Source organism: Pteropus vampyrus, unplaced genomic scaffold, assembly GCF_000151845.1.
Source record: "Pteropus vampyrus isolate Shadow unplaced genomic scaffold, Pvam_2.0 Scaffold44, whole genome shotgun sequence".
NCBI classification, from domain to species: Eukaryota; Metazoa; Chordata; class Mammalia; order Chiroptera; family Pteropodidae; genus Pteropus; species Pteropus vampyrus.
The window spans coordinates 4801066-4822874 of record NW_011888825.1 but is presented as its reverse complement, the minus strand read 5'-3'; the positions used below and the strand labels follow the sequence as shown (position 1 = coordinate 4822874).

At 45.1% G+C, this 21809-nt stretch overlaps 1 protein-coding gene across 7 annotated transcripts in view; it reads right to left on the bottom strand.

Annotated features, from left to right (window-relative positions):
* Positions 1-21809, bottom strand: part of ARHGAP44 (Rho GTPase activating protein 44) — a 188067-nt gene that overhangs the window by 7676 nt on the left and 158582 nt on the right. For 6 of the 7 annotated variants that reach the window (XM_023529951.1, XM_011358973.2, XM_011358974.2 and 3 more), the window contains 3 exons: positions 19321-19501; positions 8332-8541; positions 4416-4573 (listed from right to left, as the gene is read on the bottom strand). In XM_023529951.1, the coding sequence (XP_023385719.1) occupies positions 4416-4573; positions 8332-8541; positions 19321-19501 (549 nt within the window). Of the gene's footprint in view, positions 1-3785; positions 3945-4415; positions 4574-8331; positions 8542-19320; positions 19502-21809 lie in introns of those variants that run through there. The other variant, XM_011358977.2, reaches the window with a different exon arrangement.

Here is a 21809-nt window from a genome sequence, read left to right as displayed (position 1 = left end):
GACCATGTATATAAAGTACCATATAATTGTGACAGAATAAAATGACTTTTCAGCTCTACTGGCTGATGTGAGAATTACTCCACTGGATGAGAAGCAAATGGAGACCCCAGGCATCATTCTTGAATGTGTCTTTTCCTAAATGAACTGGAAGAGGGAGGACATAGTAATATCACCATGATGTTTGTGATAACATTTACCACTTCTGGGTAGTGACAGGACAAGGCCATAATGTAAAACTGTAGGCATACTGTCAAAAGACTGAGAGTTAAAAAAAAAATAAAAGGTAAGTGTGCCATTAGTGGGCAATGGTGGAGATGAAAGTTGTACCTTTCAAATGATGGCTCTGAGCTACTGAATATCACTTTGGAAAGGAACCTGCGTCATTCTAGTCTGCATTCCCCACATAGGCCCAATGAGCTGTGAAAAATGGAAGGCCAACCTGCTACTGGCATTAGGAAACAGACTGGCCTGAACCAGAAGTCCTGACTCCACTGGACAAAATGATGGCTTAGCTATCATACTGCCTCGGAGGGTGATACAAAGATGGTCAGGGAGCTAGCTACAGCTAGACCACAAGGAAAATCTGCTGTTGCTGGAGAAACACTCTGGAATGCTAAAATCCTACCACCACCACTGTGGCCCAACTCCTATGTCTGCAAGTGTGTCCCATGCGACCAACAGTGTCCCAAGCAGCATACTCTGATGTTATAGTTCCACATTGACCTTTCTGGAGAGGCTGTGCCTGCTGCTCTGTTACATCCTCAGAGCTCTGCTCAATAACTATTTGCAGGATGTGCAAAGAATTAATGGGAAACAGACAAGATGGAAGGGCTGGGTGAGAGTACACTTGGATAATGGGATTGCCACAGCAGCCTGGAGCCAGGAAGGCTGGAAAGCACCTGTCGTGAAGGTCTGTGTGCATAAGGTGAGCAAGCCCTGTTCCACAAATCCTGGCGCTAAAGCCATACCTAGAGGCTGGGAAGACCTGAATTGGGAACAAATTAAACAATAAGCTATTTTGAACAAGTTAAAGACTTTGCAAAGCACTGTCATAAGGTGCAAACAAACAAAAAAGATTCAGATAAGCACACACTCCTTGAAGCTCTCCATTTATGAAACATCAGCATAGAGCACATCTTTAGCTTTTGAGAGTCATTTCAGAGAGAAGAATTGGGCCTCTTACAGCGAGTTCCAGTGGCAGATTCTGGATTGAGCAGCTCAGGGGTCAGTGTAGAAATTCTCAGACCTTCTAAAACAGAAATATGGAAGGGCAGGATTCCTGTAGAAACACTCTGATTCCCTCCTCTGTTACATTCCACAAATAGCAGGGCAGGCAGCTGTGTGAGGCCCCGGTTGATGGGCAGGGCCTCCTGCAGAACACTCTACACAGCATCTTAAATGATGGTGGTAGAGCCTGGCAGCGAGCATGGAAGACACGTCATCCTGAGCAGTGATTGTGCACAGAGGTCTTGGTGTACAGGAAGCAATGCCCTATACATGTCTCTAATGAGCCCACTGTTTAAGTGAATAAACTGAGGAATAGTGATGAAATGATCCCTCTTGGAGTTGTTAACTTCCAAAACCTCTAATGCTCAGACCAGGAATGTTTCACTAAGCCATACAGTTTCTAAATATCCATGCTAAATGAGAGAAATGAGTTTTCAGGCAGCATACAGTTATCTCTGGCCTGAGGCCGATGTGCAGGGTGGTGGTGACATACCCTTCCGGAGGGTGTGAGGGCTCTGGTCTGCGGGTGGCTGGCTGGGGCTGGTGCCCAGTTGTGCACCTGGTTGTGTCCCCATACAGGGTGGCCCCTGGCTGGAAGCTGGACTTCCTTTCTGTCCAGATCCTGGAGAAAGTTCCTTGCTTTTAGAAGTGCTGAAACATAAACACACAGGAGAAAAGAGAACCCCTGAACTCACGCAACACCAGCACCAGCATTGTGGATCAAATACATGTTCCTCTGGGCCAGCGTAAGTCTGTCCCAGCTCTGGTCTGTCTCAGGCCCTTCTTAAAGTCTTCAAAAATGCCCCCAGCGGTGACCGTCCCTTTTGGGGGCTCTGATGGCCTGGGTCCCACTTCTCTCTCTATGTGGCACTCATTGCCAACTACTCCCTATGCCTTTGTTACCTGAGAAAGGGACCTGTGTCTCCCTCCAACCGGAGACCATGGAGCAATGGGAAGCAAGGGCCTTGAGCATCCCCACTCTACCCTGTGTTCAACACTGGGATCCTTGACCATTCTGAACTGGAACACCTACGTGCTCTTGCCTTTCTGTATCCACAGCATACCAGAGCAAGAGGACTTCATAGGGTCGGTGTGCTGAATGAGGGCTGATGACTCAGGCTCATCCTGATAAGCCTTACAGCCACAGCTCTCCAGCTCTCCAGCTGCTTTCCCTGAACTACCATCATGCTCCCAAGCAGGGGAGGAATTTCAGGACCCAAATTTAGTAGCAGGTCCCAGTAAATGGTAGTGTTGACATAGACCCTGGCTGTGCTCCGAATGTGGACCTGTCCAAGTCCTCCAGGCTTGGAAGTGGGAACAGGGTCAATGGTAGTGAGGGCCTCTGGAGTCTCTTGGATTGATAAAGGGACACCCTGGGTCACCAGGTCCCAAAGAGAGTTCATCTTTCACTGCTGGCTCTTTCTCAGGCATTCTCTGAAGGACATGTTAAAAGACACCCTACTTAACTCCACTTCACAGACCGGGGATGGCGAACGAATGGCCGACTCTTCACTTCTTTCCATTCTCCAACACATCATTCAGATATTATCAATCCATCTCCATAACCACCTCCATGCATTTTTAGCATAATGTTCCAGGTAGGCCCTAGCAAATCAGAAAGGTGACCTTGGAGTTGGGAGACATCTCTCATTCTTGTTAGAACCTACCTGGATTCTGATCCTTCGGGTAAGGTACGGGAAGTGTGGGTAGGCATACTGTCAAAAGACTGAGAGTTAAAAAAAAAATAAAAGGTAAGTGTGCCATTAGTGGGCAATGGTGGAGATGAAAGTTGTACCTTTCAAATGATGGCTCTGAGCTACTGAATATCACTTTGGAAAGGAACCTGCGTCATTCTAGTCTGCATTCCCCACATAGGCCCAATGAGCTGTGAAAAATGGAAGGCCAACCTGCTACTGGCATTAGGAAACAGACTGGCCTGAACCAGAAGTCCTGACTCCACTGGACAAAATGATGGCTTAGCTATCATACTGCCTCAGAGGGTGATACAAAGATGGTCAGGGAGCTAGCTACAGCTAGACCACAAGGAAAATCTGCTGTTGCTGGAGAAACACTCTGGAATGCTAAAATCCTACCACCACCACTGTGGCCCAACTCCTATGTCTGCAAGTGTGTCCCATGCGACCAACAGTGTCCCAAGCAGCATACTCTGATGTTATAGTTCCACATTGACCTTTCTGGAGAGGCTGTGCCTGCTGCTCTGTTACATCCTCAGAGCTCTGCTCAATAACTATTTGCAGGATGTGCAAAGAATTAATGGGAAACAGACAAGATGGAAGGGCTGGGTGAGAGCACACTTGGATAATGGGATTGCCACAGCAGCCTGGAGCCAGGAAGGCTGGAAAGCACCTGTCGTGAAGGTCTGTGTGCATAAGGTGAGCAAGCCCTGTTCCACAAATCCTGGCGCTAAAGCCATACCTAGAGGCTGGGAAGACCTGAATTGGGAACAAATTAAACAATAAGCTATTTTGAACAAGTTAAAGACTTTGCAAAGCACTGTCATAAGGTGCAAACAAACAAAAAAGATTCAGATAAGCACACACTCCTTGAAGCTCTCCATTTATGAAACATCAGCATAGAGCACATCTTTAGCTTTTGAGAGTCATTTCAGAGAGAAGAATTGGGCCTCTTACAGCGAGTTCCAGTGGCAGATTCTGGATTGAGCAGCTCAGGGGTCAGTGTAGAAATTCTCAGACCTTCTAAAACAGAAATATGGAAGGGCAGGATTCCTGTAGAAACACTCTGATTCCCTCCTCTGTTACATTCCACAAATAGCAGGGCAGGCAGCTGTGTGAGGCCCCGGTTGATGGGCAGGGCCTCCTGCAGAACACTCTACACAGCATCTTAAATGATGGTGGTAGAGCCTGGCAGCGAGCATGGAAGACACGTCATCCTGAGCAGTGATTGTGCACAGAGGTCTTGGTGTACAGGAAGCAATGCCCTATACATGTCTCTAATGAGCCCACTGTTTAAGTGAATAAACTGAGGAATAGTGATGAAATGATCCCTCTTGGAGTTGTTAACTTCCAAAACCTCTAATGCTCAGACCAGGAATGTTTCACTAAGCCATACAGTTTCTAAATATCCATGCTAAATGAGAGAAATGAGTTTTCAGGCAGCATACAGTTATCTCTGGCCTGAGGCCGATGTGCAGGGTGGTGGTGACATACCCTTCCGGAGGGTGTGAGGGCTCTGGTCTGCGGGTGGCTGGCTGGGGCTGGTGCCCAGTTGTGCACCTGGTTGTGTCCCCATACAGGGTGGCCCCTGGCTGGAAGCTGGACTTCCTTTCTGTCCAGATCCTGGAGAAAGTTCCTTGCTTTTAGAAGTGCTGAAACATAAACACACAGGAGAAAAGAGAACCCCTGAACTCACGCAACACCAGCACCAGCATTGTGGATCAAATACATGTTCCTCTGGGCCAGCGTAAGTCTGTCCCAGCTCTGGTCTGTCTCAGGCCCTTCTTAAAGTCTTCAAAAATGCCCCCAGCGGTGACCGTCCCTTTTGGGGGCTCTGATGGCCTGGGTCCCACTTCTCTCTCTATGTGGCACTCATTGCCAACTACTCCCTATGCCTTTGTTACCTGAGAAAGGGACCTGTGTCTCCCTCCAACCGGAGACCATGGAGCAATGGGAAGCAAGGGCCTTGAGCATCCCCACTCTACCCTGTGTTCAACACTGGGATCCTTGACCATTCTGAACTGGAACACCTACGTGCTCTTGCCTTTCTGTATCCACAGCATACCAGAGCAAGAGGACTTCATAGGGTCGGTGTGCTGAATGAGGGCTGATGACTCAGGCTCATCCTGATAAGCCTTACAGCCACAGCTCTCCAGCTCTCCAGCTGCTTTCCCTGAACTACCATCATGCTCCCAAGCAGGGGAGGAATTTCAGGACCCAAATTTAGTAGCAGGTCCCAGTAAATGGTAGTGTTGACATAGACCCTGGCTGTGCTCCGAATGTGGACCTGTCCAAGTCCTCCAGGCTTGGAAGTGGGAACAGGGTCAATGGTAGTGAGGGCCTCTGGAGTCTCTTGGATTGATAAAGGGACACCCTGGGTCACCAGGTCCCAAAGAGAGTTCATCTTTCACTGCTGGCTCTTTCTCAGGCATTCTCTGAAGGACATGTTAAAAGACACCCTACTTAACTCCACTTCACAGACCGGGGATGGCGAACGAATGGCCGACTCTTCACTTCTTTCCATTCTCCAACACATCATTCAGATATTATCAATCCATCTCCATAACCACCTCCATGCATTTTTAGCATAATGTTCCAGGTAGGCCCTAGCAAATCAGAAAGGTGACCTTGGAGTTGGGAGACATCTCTCATTCTTGTTAGAACCTACCTGGATTCTGATCCTTCGGGTAAGGTGCGGGAAGTGTGGAAACCTAGATTCTTTGCAATGGTTCTTTCTTTCCCACAAAAGCAGCTACAGCCTATTTCTTCCCAAAATTTGTCTAGAAACTCCAAATATTAAATAACTAAGAATATACCATTCATTCCACTAAGCTATGGTGAAAAAGGCTTGGAGGCAGGGAAGAACCTGGGCTGAAACAGTGAATATTATCAAAGTATGGAGGGAAGGCCTCATTCAAGGTAGTAGTAAGTTCTCTCCATCTCAGGATGAGTGTTACACCACGCTAAAGTAATTCCCCAAGAGAAAAAAGCCATTTCATCAGAGGATTAGAAGGGCAACAATTCCTTTATCTATTCTGTTAATGAACAATAACAAAAAAACGAGAAAACCCTTCCTTGCCTCACTCGTTGGGCATGAACTTGTCTTTCATTCTTCTTCAGGTCCAAGGTCACCAGGCACTCAGGTATCAGTGCCAAATATCACTCTACCTTTCTGTCAATCTCTGCCTCCGGCAAGAGGAAGGTGAAACGGGAAAAAAACACAAAACGAGCAAATAAAATAATAGCTTCTTATGGGGTAATAGACTCTTCTTCTTTCCTCTGGATAGACATTTGTCCAAGGAACCTAGGGCTCAAGAAGCTCATCCTTCTTTTCCCTCCCACTTGTACACTCCCTCGCCACTGCAGAAACAAGTATTTACCTACGTAGCTGGGTCCTCTCTCTCCAGCATAGGAGCAGCTGACCCAGTGGGGAGAGGTGTAGTGTAGTGTAAGGTGGTTATTAGGAGTCCTAGATGGATGAGGCATAGTTACAGTTCTAGTTACAGGACTCAATGAGCTGGGGTGCAAAGGGGCAGGAAGCCGGGGTCAGAGTTAATGCCAAGCAGAGGAGGAGGGTGCAGAGGCTGAGCCTGGCTGGAGTGAGCCAACAGCCTTGAAAGGATGAGGGGATGAGGGTCACACCTGGTAGGGAATGGGGACGGTTGGAGCAAGCCAGAGGGAGGGGAGAGCCTGCCATCCTTGGGGAGGGGGAGCAGTAACAGGAATCTAGCAACTGGAAGAAACATCATCTGGGCTGCAATTGTCCAAGAAACAGAAAAACAAACAAACAAACAAAGAGAGCAATAGAACACCCATTTGTATTGAGAGAAATCCATGTGGCGAGAGAAGAGAGAGAAGTACAAGACGAATAAGGACATTGACACCCAGAGGAAAGCTACAGGACTATCTACCCCAGGAAGAAGGGACAGTATGCTGTCTGACTGTACAGCAATGGGACTGACCTTTTAAATAATCTGAACCAGTGGGCGATGTTCCCTGCCCATGAGTGACTCTGCAAGGCTTCCCATCTATAACATTCTGGGAGCACCTCAGAGGGGAAATCTATCTCTGAGGGGCATTTTCTAGAAATACCATTTACATGCTGAATGTTGTTGGCACCAAGTCTCAGTTAGAAAATGGGGAATAAGGATGAGGTAGGTGTCTGTAAAAGGAATCTTCCCAGAAAATCTCCATTTTGTCCATTTCCTCCTCATCAGTCTCTGCCCATAGCTGTCAGCCTCTGCTTCTCCGCTGAACTCACTCTTCCTCCTCTGCCTCTCTCAAGTGGGCCTGAAACCTAGTGAGTACACAGCCAGGGCTGGTATCCTTTTGTCCTGAGTTGGAGCCGTCAGCAACAACCCAAGCACATCTCGTGTCAGTCCTCCTCTCCCAAACTCTATGATTGTCCTCTTTCCCTTATTTCCCTATTTCAGAGAGAAAGTAACTTCTATTCATTAAAAGGAAGAAAGAAAGCCTGTAATTCTTTCATTTAGGGAATGGGGTGTGTGTGTGTACACATGCAAAAACTGGGTTAAAAGGTTTAGCTTCCCAAGGTCTCCAAATTTTCTCCAGCAGTGACCATGCAGGAACACTGCATCTTCTAATAACAGAATGCACAGTGGCGTCTGATTTGATGTAGCTTTCCCAGTTCTCTGAATGGTTGAGAGTAGATAGAAACAGGCAAAGTCGCTTTGCTGTGCAATTCCCGCTTCTACAGTCCCCTCTGACTGCGCCCCTTTTCCAGGAAGGACCAAGTACAGCCTCTTTCCCTTGTGATGCTGGGTATGACTATGTGCCTTAATTATCTGTGAGTATTTGCTCACTGGAATGTGTATGCCTTAAGAGCCCAGATTGTATCTTTCATGTCTGGATGCACACAATCCTCCATAAATGTTCACTGAACTAGTGATGGAATGAGCTTGTTTTCTCTTTTTTCTTCTCTTAAAAGAATGGAAATAGGATTGTGTGGCTACAGCAAAGTTCACACACATGCTGGCACAACGTGACCTTCACTCCTTCCCTGATTTGCACCCATGTTCGCAGTAAAAATGGCCCCTATGAGTCTAAAGGTAGAGGAAAGGAGAGATACTGAAATTTTTAATTTCAAAATAGGGAAGTTATAATGGCTTTGGAAGGGGAAATGGAGAACTGGGAACTGAAATTCCTCACATCGCTTCAGCAAGCTGCCACCTGATAGGTTTGCTATTTGCTTGGGGATGCTATTCTTGGGAAGCCTGGCCTTTATCTGATAATCCAGGGAGCTGTGAATGACTTACTGGGTGCCAGCATGATGCAGAGAGCCAACACAAATGCTTAGAAACAGAGGGAAATGACCAAATCCAAGAGGGCTGGAGTGAGAGCAGCAAACCCCGCCACCCCCTGCACTGCAGGCAGCCTGCCTCAGGCTTACCTGGTTCGCTCAGGCCCGGGCTGGAGGCCCAGGCTCGATGGAGAAAGCGAGGGCACCATGGGGTCGTCCGGGGGCTGCTCTGGAAGAGGCGATGGCAGCTCTGCGGGCGGGGCAGGGGGCTGCATGGAGGGTGGGGCACACGACCCTTTCCGGCCAGCAGAGGAGCCTCTTCGAGCCACCCAGGATGTGTCCATCACCCTCACGCCCATGCTGGTGAGGGACACAAAGAAACGTGCTTATCCACATGTGACAGGTGACGGGCTCCCTCCCCCACAAAGCAGACACATTCAAGCACATCAGTGTTAGGAGAACAGTAGCGCAGCCTTAGCACCTTCCTGGGCCCAGGGAAGCGAGGCATTGGCAGGGCTCCACTGACAGGCGACGCTTGGAGCATCCTGGCTGCCCTGTGCAGGCCTCGTCTAGCGGCCCTGGCACAGCTGGCTGCTGTGCTTCCACCCTCTGCCAAAGCCAGCTGATCTTTCAGGGCAGAATGCAGCCTCTCTGCGGGGTACTCACTCCTCCCAAGTGAGAGGTGCAGGTGGGTGGGATAGGGACACGGGCAGCATGGGACTAGAACATGGCACCAACCAGCAGGAGATATCTAAATATCCGTCCTTCTTTATGTCACTTGCGGTCTAGAGCACAGGGCTGAGTCAAGATTCCTGTGCTGGCCCTCTCTGCAGGCCACACCCACTTGTCTACACTGCAGGGAAAGGGCAGATCATGCCTATGGTCACTCTCTGCTCTGATTCCATTTTAATGATGGGAACACAGAAGGCTTCGAGTAAGTCGGCCAAGCAACCAGACACGGCACATTCACCCTCTGGCAGAGCTCACTAAGGCATAGCTCACTTAATTTTCAGAGATTGAACATGGCCTGTAGCTACCCGAAGATACTGTACCTTTGGATTTTCCTAAGGCTGCAGGGACAGAAACATACAGATATTAGTGTCAAAAACAACTACGCCTTTCTTTGGACATACAGGTTGTCTCTTGTCAAGGTCAGGGTCTCAGTATAGGGCTTTTATTGTCCCAAGAAATTGTTTCAAATTTGTTGATCTCTTAGTTAAAGTGACTCTTCTATTTATTTGTATGAGTGAAAAATCTTCTACCAAGCTTATAGACAAATACAGAGAGAAGCTGAACAAATACAGAGAGAAGCTGAAGAGTAGATGGTATGTGTAGAGGTGGGGATGGTCAGGAGAGGGCAAAGAAAGGGAGAAGAAAGACTGATGGAAGTATGGCAGTCACCTGATTGCTTCTAAGTTCCATAATTTAGAAGGCGGTTAGTTCCCTTTCCTCTGGTCTAGGAGGTAATTGGTTCTGTGGTACGTAGTCAAGGCCTTCACTAAGGCAAGAGCTAATATTTCTAGTATGAAGGGAGACATAGACATTCACACAGGGAGGAAACATGTGCTCCCAGCCAGAGTCTGTCTCCACCATGTACATGCACAGTGGGTCTGCGGATGAGGGTTTCTGTGTGATTATTCCCACCTCTTACTCTCACCCACACTGGTCAGAAGCACAGATAGTACAGCATAAAATCCTGACCACCTAAAAGGTTACATTCACCTTATAGAGACACAGCAAGATTTTCTTTTTAAAGGGTTCGAGTTTGGAGATTGCTTGTAGCAAGTGGGATTTAGATTCTCTAGGAAAATAAGCATTGAGATGGAGCCTGCTGTGAGATGCACAGTGGAGAAATGGTGCTAAAAGCTGAGTACACACTGAGATGGGGACAGCTTCCTGACACTCTTTCCTCTGTAAGATACCCAGAGACTTTGTTATGTCTAATGTAATTGTTAATTTTTCTCATCTTCCTTGGATGGCTCTGAGGCAGCACCTTGGGAGGTGGGGAGAGGTTGGTCTCTTTCCAGGACCCGCTAGCTTTCAAGTCATCTTGGGTCTAAGGATCCTCCAGCAATAAATAAGCACCTCCTATAGGAGATCCAGAATCAGTCTTGGAGGCCACTCAAAAGACTGGGACAGGGCCAAGTCGCATCGTCTGATATTTAAAGTAGGCTGTGAGGGGGTATCGAACTATATTCTTGGGCTTCAGAATTTATCAGGATGCAGAGCAAGAGGCTTAATATTCCACTGTGGGGAGGGAACTGACACCACTTTTTTTTTTTTTTCGCAGTGGTTGGCGAGGATGGCAGGCATGCAAGATGTTTCTCATGTTGCTCCACGGAAGGAGCCCTAAAAGATGAAAGCCTCACTCCATTTTCTCTTCCTTACCTGATTCTCTTTCACTTAGAAAGACCTTTTCCATTGGTGTGGACCAGGGGGAAAGGGGAGGCACGGGCTTTGGGATCAGGGCTGGTGGGGCATGCCTTCTACTTCCAGTGGCATCTTCTAGCATCAGCAGCCTTAGATGCCAGGCTACTCTCCTAGTTTACTAAGTGAAGGAGCCGGAGCAGGGAATGCGTATGGACAGAATGAGACCTGCTAGGTATTGGTGGCAAAACGTCAGTCAGCAACAAAAGAAATAACAGCTGAACATCCACTTCTGCTTTTACAGAGAGACTGCTGTGCTGCATGTAATCACCACTCTCCCATCTGAAATTGCTTTCTTATGGGAGGCAGCATCACATGTTCACAGTGAACACACATCAAATGTCCACTGATATTTTCAAAAAGTAAGGAGTTAGGGTAAGGATAAAAGTTAGGGGAAGGAGATGAGGAGCAGGGAGTACAGAGTTCTCACCTGCTCATCATCAGGCTCCATGTGGGGTAGGCTAGGTAACAAATCTTCATCTTGGCAAAGCAGTCCCATTGATGTGAATTCTGCCTTGTTTAACTCTTCCCAGTCTACCAGGACCTTACATTTGCGTGGAACTTATGTAAACCACACTTTGTATTTTTCATGAGATTGTATAATGGAATAGGTTCTGGAATGATCCAAGCCTCACAACCTAAGCTAAACCATTCACTGACTCTGTGGAGCTCTTTCCTCATCTACAGAATAAACGTAAGACTTCCCATCCAACTTCCAGTATTTCCATGAAGGAATTTTATCAACGAATCAGTGCTAAGATATAGTTAGCATGCCCCTGGGCCATAACCTGGGAAAGGAAGCCAAGTGATCATGCAATGGGCGTGGTGGTGTGAGAAATGGGAAGCACAGGCGCATGTATGAGTGGTCTGTCTAGCTATGCAAATGGTATTTTGGGGGGTTGACCGGATGGAGATGTAATCATATGACATCTTGATGGAGGGAAGATAAAGGCCTGGTAGCTGGATTGTGTGCAGCTGAAGAGGCAGCACCATGACAGGATGACTCCACTCTCTGTCCTGCTCATCTCGATTCTTCTAGGGAGCAGCACAGCCCTGTGGGCAAGAGCATGGACTTTGGAAGGAGGGATCTGGGGTCTGAATTCCAGATTTTTTCATTATTAACTGTGTGATATGGATGAATTACTTAACATCTAGTATCCTCTGATTACCCTCTGTAAGATGAAAGTAATGTCATCCCCCTCTCTTTCAGGGTTGTTGTAAAGAACAAATAGAACAGTGTGCACACATTTCTTGGCATTTACTAAGAAATCAATAAATGGTAGCCTTGACTATGACGATGCTCTGTCCTTATAGGTGCCAAGTATATATGATTTTTTAAAATCCCCATAGATAAAGAAATAAAGAGAGTAAACCCAAGTCTAAAACAGGCTGACCAAAGGGGGAAAGAAGGATATTGTATCTCATTGAATCAGGCACAGTATGTCATGAAGATATTGAGAAGACCCCATCTGGGTCATGTCTCCTGGGTTTATAGTGTCTGTCATCAGACTTCTCCCCTAAGTAAAGGGAACAAAAGAAAGAAGGATAGAGGTAAGTAAGAATCTTCTTTCACTAGGCTCCTTAGTCTTCCAGGAATCTGAGTTAGATGGGCCCTGTGGGCTTCAGAGGACGGAGTCTGAAAGATTGGATGATTCTAGGCTTAAAGAACAGAAAATAAGGATGGGGATCCTCCCAAACCCCCTAAGTCTTACTGCCCCGCCCAGGTCATTAAGGCAAGAAAGAAAGAAAGCATAAGATGGGTCATCTTAGCTGGAAAGTTCTTTGGGAAATGAACTGTGATAGGGTGCCAGAGACTCAGCCAGAAATGTCCATACCCTTCCCACCTACAGAAGGTTGCCCATGCACAGGGAGCCTCCTACAACTTTCCACTGTCCTTGGCAAGTCCATTTTGGCTTTAGTATATTTTCTGCTTGCAGAATTAGCACAATTGCTCATAGGAAGGTGAAGACAGATAAACACATTCAAGGTGCTTTTAGCGAGATGTCAAAGAAAGGGGTTGGCTAGGGGGCCTCATGAGTGGAGAAGTGCACCCAGGCATGCTGCTATCTTAAAAACGTGATGTCATTCAAAAATCTAGTGTGTATACAGAAAACAGCTAACATTTAACATGTACCGGGCATTGTTTTAAACACTTTGTAAGTAAAATTTTATTTAATGCTCAAAACAACTTTAAGGTTCTTGCTATTGCTTCACTATTTTGCATATAAAGAAACAAGGCATTAAGGGCTTAATAACTTCCCAAGGTCACGTGGCCAGAATTTGAACTCAGAGAAAGCCTGATCCAAAGTTCATACTCTGCATGTCCACAGGGCTATTTCGTATAGGGTTATTCTCATACATGGTGGGTAGGGAAAGGGAATAGAGGTTAGACCTATAAATGTCTCCTGATGTAGGAAATGAAGTGGTATTCTTATTTTAAAGTCTGTAATCAGGTAGGCCACACAGGAAAAGCCTAAGATCTAGAACCTTAAAAATTGAAACAAAGGCCTGCCCCAGAAAAAAATAAAAAGTTGAAAATCTCAAAGTTGAAAGATCCAGCTCCAAGAAGAATTAGGTGTCTACAGAAAGAATACATTTATCATTGAGCAGAATTATGCCATGAACCATTCTAGGTAATAAGTTATCAAAAGTTTGCTTTTTTCCCTCTGTAAGACGGACATCTGCCATACTGTTTTTGAATCCTGGTAAGGAACAATCGTAGCCAGAGGTGTCAGTCAATATATGGCTTTGATGCATTCAAGTCTACAGAGATCTAGAAAGTTTTGATTTTTGTTCTAGACATCAGTTACATTTGGCAAAGGCCAGCCAGGAAAGAGGAGACAAGAAATGGGTCAGCCATCAGATGCAGACCCTGGTGAACTTGGGTAGCTCCCCAATATCCATTGAAGATATCGAAGTTCAGATAATGTTTAAGATGGACTTGGAGGTTGGTTAGCAATGGCAGGGGCCTGTAGAGTCACCACATGGTGCCAAGGGTAGCCAAGGTGAGTGAGAGGCAACCTAAAAATCCTAAGACTTAGCCTTGCCTGCACTCACCCAGGAAGCCAGAATCAGGTAATTTCTAGTTCCTATAGGGATAATTCCTCTCCTAAATACATAACAACAAAGTTTCTTAACCTCCTCAGTATAAATAAAGGCTGGAGTCCATCTGTCAACATTTCACAGGCCTGGACTCAGCTTCCACAATGTATAATACCTGAAAATGTGGAAGCTGAGGTAGGGTCTGGGTCAAGAGTATACCTTTCAAAGGTCCATTTGACCAATCCAAACCAAAAATATGAGTCAATTTTTCCACTGGTATCTGGGATGACTTTTTAGGTAAGCTTCTTATTATATGTTCAGGTCCTACTGAAATGATTGTACCATCTATGCATGACATAATCCCCTTGAGGGTGATGGTCTTTTGTGTGTTATCCATCCTCTCACTGTAAGACAGAGGACCTTAATATCTATAGTTAAAAAAACAAGTTTCTTGGATCGCTAGCTCTGATAGTCTCATGACCACAAGATTTACGATCAATAATTTGGGGAAATGATGCATGCCACAGCCCACTTATGAAGATGTGGCATCTAAGAGACGGAACCTTTATAAACCCTCTAAGTCTTACTGCCCAGCCTAGGTCATAGGGCAAGATAAAAGGAAAGAAGTATCTTTGGGAAACCAACTGTGACAGTGTGTGGGAGACTCAGCCAGGAATGGCCACAACCTTTCCCATCTACGGGTCTTCCACGTCACGAGGAGCCTCCTGTGACCTTCTGCTATCCTTGGCCAGTCCATTTTGGCTTTAACGTATTATATGCCTGCAGAATTAGCCCAACTGCTCATGGCAAGGTAGAGACAGATAAAGACTCTGAGAAGTCATACACTAAAGAAACTTGTTTCAACACGTTGAATCATGTATTCTAAGAACTCGTTTGACTCCAGACTCCCATCCTCCCCGCAAATCCAATATAACCAACGGTGGGATTTGTATTCCACAGAGCACCATTCAGATTACCCTTGAACCTTCTTAATTAAACATGCTTATTCCAAATTACTGGTCGTCAAGGTTAAGGTCTAGATTGGTGAGACAAGACCCATTACAGAGTAGCTCTCCAGCATAGGCTGAGGATGAGTCACACACCAAACTGAGCTCTAAGGGATACTGCTAGCTCTGGTGTAAATATCCTCATAGAGTTGTTTTGGTTGCTGTCAACTGGCTCTGGTGGAGGAACTCTGAGGCTAGATCACTGTGGAGCAAGCAAAATGGCTGCAAGTATGCCAGGTTTCGATACTGGAAAGAGGAGCTGCATATGTGTCTTTTGATTACGAAGAGCCAAGGTCATTGGAATCTCTGTGGACAGAATGCCCTCCCATTGGGATCCAAGGGGCTTGAAGTAAACAGGGGCAGCAGGACAGATGTGTCAGCCAGCAGGGCAAGTGTAGAGAACATGGGCCAGAGCCAGGAGGTGGCAAACAGGCACCAAAGAAATGGGCACATGATATATAGGAAAAGGGATGGTGGGGTCTGTCTGAAATCTGAGGCTGGCGACAGGGAGTAGAGACAGAGAGGAGTAGAAGAGGGGAGGGTGACAGCCAACAGGAGGGTAGAGATGAGATACTAGTAAGGAGGCTTCATTGCTGAAGTCTTTCCTAGTCTGCCTCTGGGCTTCTCCACAGATCCCTCAACAATCCCCTTTGAGTCTGTTCTGACTGCTGTGGATGCGGCCAATGGATGCATCTGACAAATACTTAGGGCCCATGAGTCCTTTCTGACCAATGGGCAATAGTGTGTGGAAGTCTCTGCTAACTCTTTTAGAAGCAATAGGACTTGCATAAAAAAATATTTGATATGACTAGGGATAACATTTCCGCCAATGTCAGAAAAATAGAAGGGACTTGCAAGGTTACTTTCGTTTATTATTTGGGACAAATGATCCAAAAAAATCACTATTCTATAAACAAACCAAAAATATAATATAAACAAGACATTAAAAGTACATATCAACCTATACCCAAAAATTTCTAAGTGGGAGTTGAGAAAAGTACAGAGAGCACTAGTGTGACCTATTGATACTATGTTGCTAAGATTGTTGGCAGAGGTAGGATGGACTGTATGTCACACTGACATTTAATGCCTAAAGTAGAAAAATTTTGAAAATTAAAAAAAAATGGTATCATTTCAAAATTCCTTATTCAGAATGGCAAAATTTTTCTGTGATTCAGTGGTTCTCGATCCTAGACACACATTAGTATCATGTAGGACATTTTAAAAACCACCAATGCCTGAACCTTAGCCAAGGCCAATGATATCAGGTTGGAGGAACAGGGGTCTAGGGAAGCAGAGCATTGGTATTCTTTTTTTAAAGCTCATTCTGGCTATTTTTAGCTGCATAACAAACCACTCTCAAAACTTGGTAGCTTATTTATCTAGGTCACAACTCCACAGTTTTGGCAGAGTCAGACAGGGACAGCTTGTCTACCCTACACAGCACTAGCTGAAGTGGCTTGAGTTGGCCTAGAAGGCTCTAAGATGACTTGCAAACAAAGCTTGTAAGTTGGTGCTGCCTGTCAGCTCGGTGCTCGCTGCAGAATGAAGGCTGGGGGCTTTGGTTTCTCTCCAAGGGGCTGTTTGACTTTCACACATCAGGGTAGCTGGGTTCCAAGAGCAAGTATTCTAAGAGACCCAGACATAATCTAAAAGGCTTCTTCTGATCTGGCTTCAGAAGGCCCAGAACATCACTTCTGCTACACTGTATTAATAAGTAAGTCACTGAGTCCAGCTCAGATTCAAAGGGAGTGCAATTAGATTTCAACTCTCAGCAGAAGTAGAATCAAAACATCCACTGTCATCTTTCGTATGAAGATTAAGAGGAAGGATGTATTAGTTTCCTGTGGCTACTGTCACAAGTCCCCAAAGTTATTAACAACAGAAATTGATTCTCTTACAGTTCTGGAAGCCAGAAGTCTAACTAAAATCAAGGTGTCAGCAGGCTGTGCTCTCCCCAGAGGATCTAGGGAAGAATCCTTTCCTTTTGGTGGCTGTCAGCATTCCTTGGCTTGTGGCCCCAAATTCAAATCCCTCTCTGCTTCATCATCATATCTCCCTCTGTGTGTGCATGTGTGTGTGTGTGTGTGTGTGAGATCTCATAAGCCACCCTCTTATGATATATGTGACTGCATCCAGTGCCTACCCTGACAATCCAGAGTAATCTCCTTATTTCAAGATCCATATTTTAATTACATCTGCAAGGACCCTGTCCCAAATAAGGAAAATAAAAAATATTTACAGGTTCCAGGGCTTAAGACCTGATATTATGGGGGTAGGGGGGAGAAGAGCATTATTTCGCCTACCACAATCATGAAAAATGTATATGTGAACTTCTAACTCTGACCCTAGGACTTGCTAATGAAATAGTTTCCTGTGTCATTATGAATCAGAAAGGCATCAGGACCAAAGCCAGGAGCTGGGATTGGGACTAAACTATCTTGTATGAAGTCTCGGACATAGCAACCATCAGCTAAGGAAAATGTTATTCATTTTTTCTTCCCCAAATTTCCTTTTTTAAAAAGTAAAAGCTTTATTGACATATAATTGAATATATTCTTCTTTAACCTCACCAAAAAACCTCAATAAAGCGAGCTTTAATTTGTCAGTGTTTCAAGGGGTAAAGGTAGTCTGAAAACTTTCAAATGCATCTCGAGTAAGTTCTTGACCAAGAGAACTTTCTCAGCGATGAGGCATCTGCCTAACATATCATCATTTGAGCTTCTACATCTGCCTGCATGCTATGGAGGCCAGTGGACTTTGAATGCCCTGAAATTCCAGAGTGATAACTATCTCAGCAGTCATCTGGATTGCTCTTGGAGGGTACTAGAGATCAGATGAAGTCTGGCAGGGAGGACACAGGACCACATCTCTGATGCAGAAACACTTGGGTACCAGGGGAGTTCTCTAAAACAGGGGTCCCCAATCCCAGGGCCATGGACTGGTATCAGTCTGTGGCCTGTTAGGAACTGGGCTACACAGCAGGAGGTGAGCAGTGAGCCAGTGAGCGAAGCTTCATCTGTATTTACAGTTGCTCCCCAGCACTAGCATTACCGCCTCAGCTCCACCTCAGATCATCAGGCATTAGATTCTCATAGGAGCACCGGTCCAAAAGGTTGGGAACTGCTGCTCTATGACCCTGCCACTACCAGAACCGAACCCCTCAGGGTATCCCTCAGCTAGAGGTACTTTACAAAGGAATCAAGTGAAACTGAGTTTTAAAAACAAATTCCAATACATTTGCTTGCATGCTTTCTCTGTCTCCATCTCTGTCTGACTTGCTCTCATAATACAAAAATCAGGTTTCTAAGTATGCTCTTTTTCATAGATTTAAGAAATTCCCTCTACTCCTTTCAACTTCTAAGAATTTCCAGTTTTTCTTTCCCCAGTAGACATGAAAACAACAAACAACCCCCATCAGTTCACAGATAAAGTGTCTGGTGGGTCAGGTAACAAGCAGGGACACTGGCCTTTCTGAACACTCCTCCAAAATCACAAGACGTAGTATAGGTCCCCAAAGCCAGCTCCCACTCAGAAAAGGAAAGGGGCAGAAAGTAAGACTCATATACCTCTAGAGTCTTGGGTATTCAACCTTTCCTCTGAAGCCCTGTAGGCTTTATGCCTTTCAAACGAAGGGAGCTTTCTAGTCACCTAGTGGTCTGACTGGGAAGCAGAAGATTGTAGCTGCTATACTTGCGGTTGTCTGAATTTCTGATATTCCCCTTTGGTGCTTTATGATCCCATTTGTTTTAAAGCAGCAGTGGCTAAATTTTATTTTATAGTAGTGCTTTTTAATTCCCAACCAAAGTTTACTCAGCTGACTTGCTTGACCAAGCAATGCGCCCATTCCTCTGGAAGACACACTGGCTGACACCTTTAGTTTCCTGAGCACTCAGAAATCTACATATTTTGCTTGCCACAGCTGGGCTGATGCTTACCATGAATCAGTTGTGCTTGTTATGAAAACTGTCTTTGCCAATTTTACTTATTATGGGAATATTGTGCAATTATATACTATGTAAGCTGATTTAATATGTGTGAGAGGGTCATTCCTATGCAAATTCAGTTGAATACTTTTAGCAGTCTTGTCATAACTGCATCAAAGTAGGTATAGGTGTTAATCATAAAAGACGGGAAAAATCTTAAAAATTTATCAGGATATTGTACTCAGAGTGCTTTAAGCTTTAGGTTTTCTGTTTTAAACTAAAACTGGACATGCTAAACTATGCATTAAAGATGCTGTTTAATGTTGCTTAAGAAGGCAAATGAGCAGGCCTATCATCAAAGTGAAATCATTAGAGATTTGAAAATTGGCATACACTTACAAATTTTGAGTCAAAAAAAATTGTTTATGTATTTTTTTTTTCACTCCCCTTGTGGACCACCTTTTCTTTCTTTTCATGAGAAGTAATCAATACTGACCAAAACTGTCAGCTCAAAAGGCCGCATTTGCCTCTGGCCCAGAGTGAGAGAAGTGAGCCAAGCAACTTACCCCAAACTGCACAGATGGAAGCATCGAGACTGAGGTAACAGTTTAATTGCTACAAGTCACCTAAACAGCTGCTCATTACGTGCAGCCTTTCTGTCAATCTGGTTTTTATGTTACATCTCAACCCCTCCCTTCTCCAATCCCCAATGCTGAGAAAGGGACACCAGCTCATACCCATCCTTTTTGTAAAATTCCAGCATCATATTATCTGTGGCAACGCTGAGGGGCCTGCGGGCCTGCTCAGGCTGGCGCCGGTCAGCAGGGTCCATGTCTGGGGAGGGCATTGAGCTGTAGTTGGCATTGTGGTTCACATGTACCGGACTCCCGTAATTCCCTGTGATGTTGAACTCTATCTCTGTGGGGAAGAAAAAATGGGTGTACATGATCCATTGGTCTGTCACACCCTTCCTGGGCAGGAGAGAGATGAGCAGAGATGGTTTCCCTTTACACTTCACTCCTAGAGAATATGATCCCATGATTCAATGTTAGGTCATCTACTGATATTAACTCATCTTAATATCATTCATCATATTAATAGGTGAACACATGTGCTTATCTACATAAAAATATGATGGGCATTTAATAAAGCAATTTCCATTTGTGATTAAAAACAAACTTAGTTAAACAGGTACAGATGGGTACTTCCTGAAAAATACAAAATCATCTCTCTCAAACCTCATGGTCAAGAGGGAAACACCAGGACAGTCTTAATCAGATCAGGAAAAAGGGCAATGCCCACTCTACCACTGTTATTTAATGCTACTGAAGAAGGGCTGGCCAATGGAATTAGCCAAGAAAATAAAGAGGCAATACGACTATTTGTAGATGATGATATATTTCTAGAAAACCAAAGAGAAAAAAATAAAAAGGATTAAAACTAGAAATTTCAATAGGGTTACTAAGGGTGTTTGTTGGCTATCTAACGGACACATGGAAGTGCTCATCTTACCCTTTTGTAGTCAGAGCCTGTTTATCTGCAATGGTAATGCATTAGCTCATCTACAGAACTTACAGAATCATGCTTTCAACTTCTATCTCCTTTTTTTGTTTATCCTGATTTCTTACCTTCACCCAACTTTATGTCATCAACAGAACTCTTATAAGATTAGCAGTTAAGAGCTTTCACAGTCAAAACACATGAAACAAAATATAGATAATCAAACTCTTTGATGTTGTTAGGTCAGTACTAATTGATTACCTTTAATAGACAGAGTGAAGAATTATTAACATTATACCCTTAATGTTACTAAACATAAGGTATGGTGCCCTCCCCATCCCACCCCCCACCTTTTTAAAGGAACACAGAATTCAGCATAATAACTGAAGTCTTCACCACTGGGAGTCATACTTATGCAATGGTGTTTTCATGGCTAAGAACATTTATGAAAATCCCTCTTAGGTAGCTGCCTTTAGAGTCTAATTTTGAACCAGTTACAAAAAAGAATCTCATTGTGTTTGAGCCCCACCTTTACATGCCAAGGGAAGCTCAAAGGATGCAGCTTAGAATAACAAAAGGATGGCACACAGATGATCCATAAGCTCTGAATAAAAGTCCCCTTCATCTCAGGTCTCCGCCTCCCTCTGCAACTATAAAACAGAGACTCTGTCTTTCCTTTCTGTACCATCATTTCATGATTTATAGATTAAAGAAATCAGGTGTGGATGTTAGACCAGAAAAACTCATGGACATGGTTGGTACAGGCAGTGGACACTCTCAAAATAGAGAGTAGGAAACTACCACGACTCTATCCCCATACCTGAGTGTGTGTGTGTACGTGTGTGTGTAGAGGATTATAAAACAAAACAAAACAAATACCTTTGGGCAGTGGTACTTGATTTCAAAGGTTCAAAACTCATAGTGACACTTCTGCTCTCCCCCAGCCACCCCCGCTCCCACACCTGGATGCCACCACATACCCCCAGGAAAGAACCAGTCTGCATGCTGGATGATGGGTTCGATGATCCCAACAATCTGCAGTGAAACTGTGGTCATCATCTCTGTGATGTTCCTGCAAGCATAGAGCACAGGAGGGCAGGGCAGGGTTACCAGCCAAGGCAGAGTAAGAGGCACACCTGGCCCCACAACCGGAGAAGGGGCCCTAGACTGGAGGCCTGCAGACCTAGGTCTGAGAACAGGATTTCTCTTGGGAAGAAGAGGTTCACTTTTCCGAACCTCTCCTCATCTATAGGACGGTGATAACTATAGAAGTCCTCCTTATAGGAAACATGTAAGGATACGAATAAGCAAATGAATAGGATGCACACATCATCAAGTATGAGGCACCTTTCAACATGAGGTATGATCCTCATAGCTGCCAGACTCATCCTCTTTCCAACTGTTCTCTCTTTTGAGATGGCCCTCTGTCCCTCTGGATAGATCCTGATGCTGGGATATGTATTGGGGAGGCTTGAGAGTCTGCCTTGCCCAGTCTGCCATATCCCTTTTTCTTTCATCCTGATACTGACTTAGATTAGCTTAGAGAATACCCTCCTGGCAGATCTGTAGCTCTGAGACTATCAATGGAAAGACCTGCAGAATTTTGTGCCTCCTCCTGAGCTTAAAAAAGGTACAGGCCAAGGCAGAACTGTGACTTGACAAATAAATGAAACTGGTGATTACCTGGGCCCTAGCCATCCCATCCCTGCCCTTGTAGCACCAAACA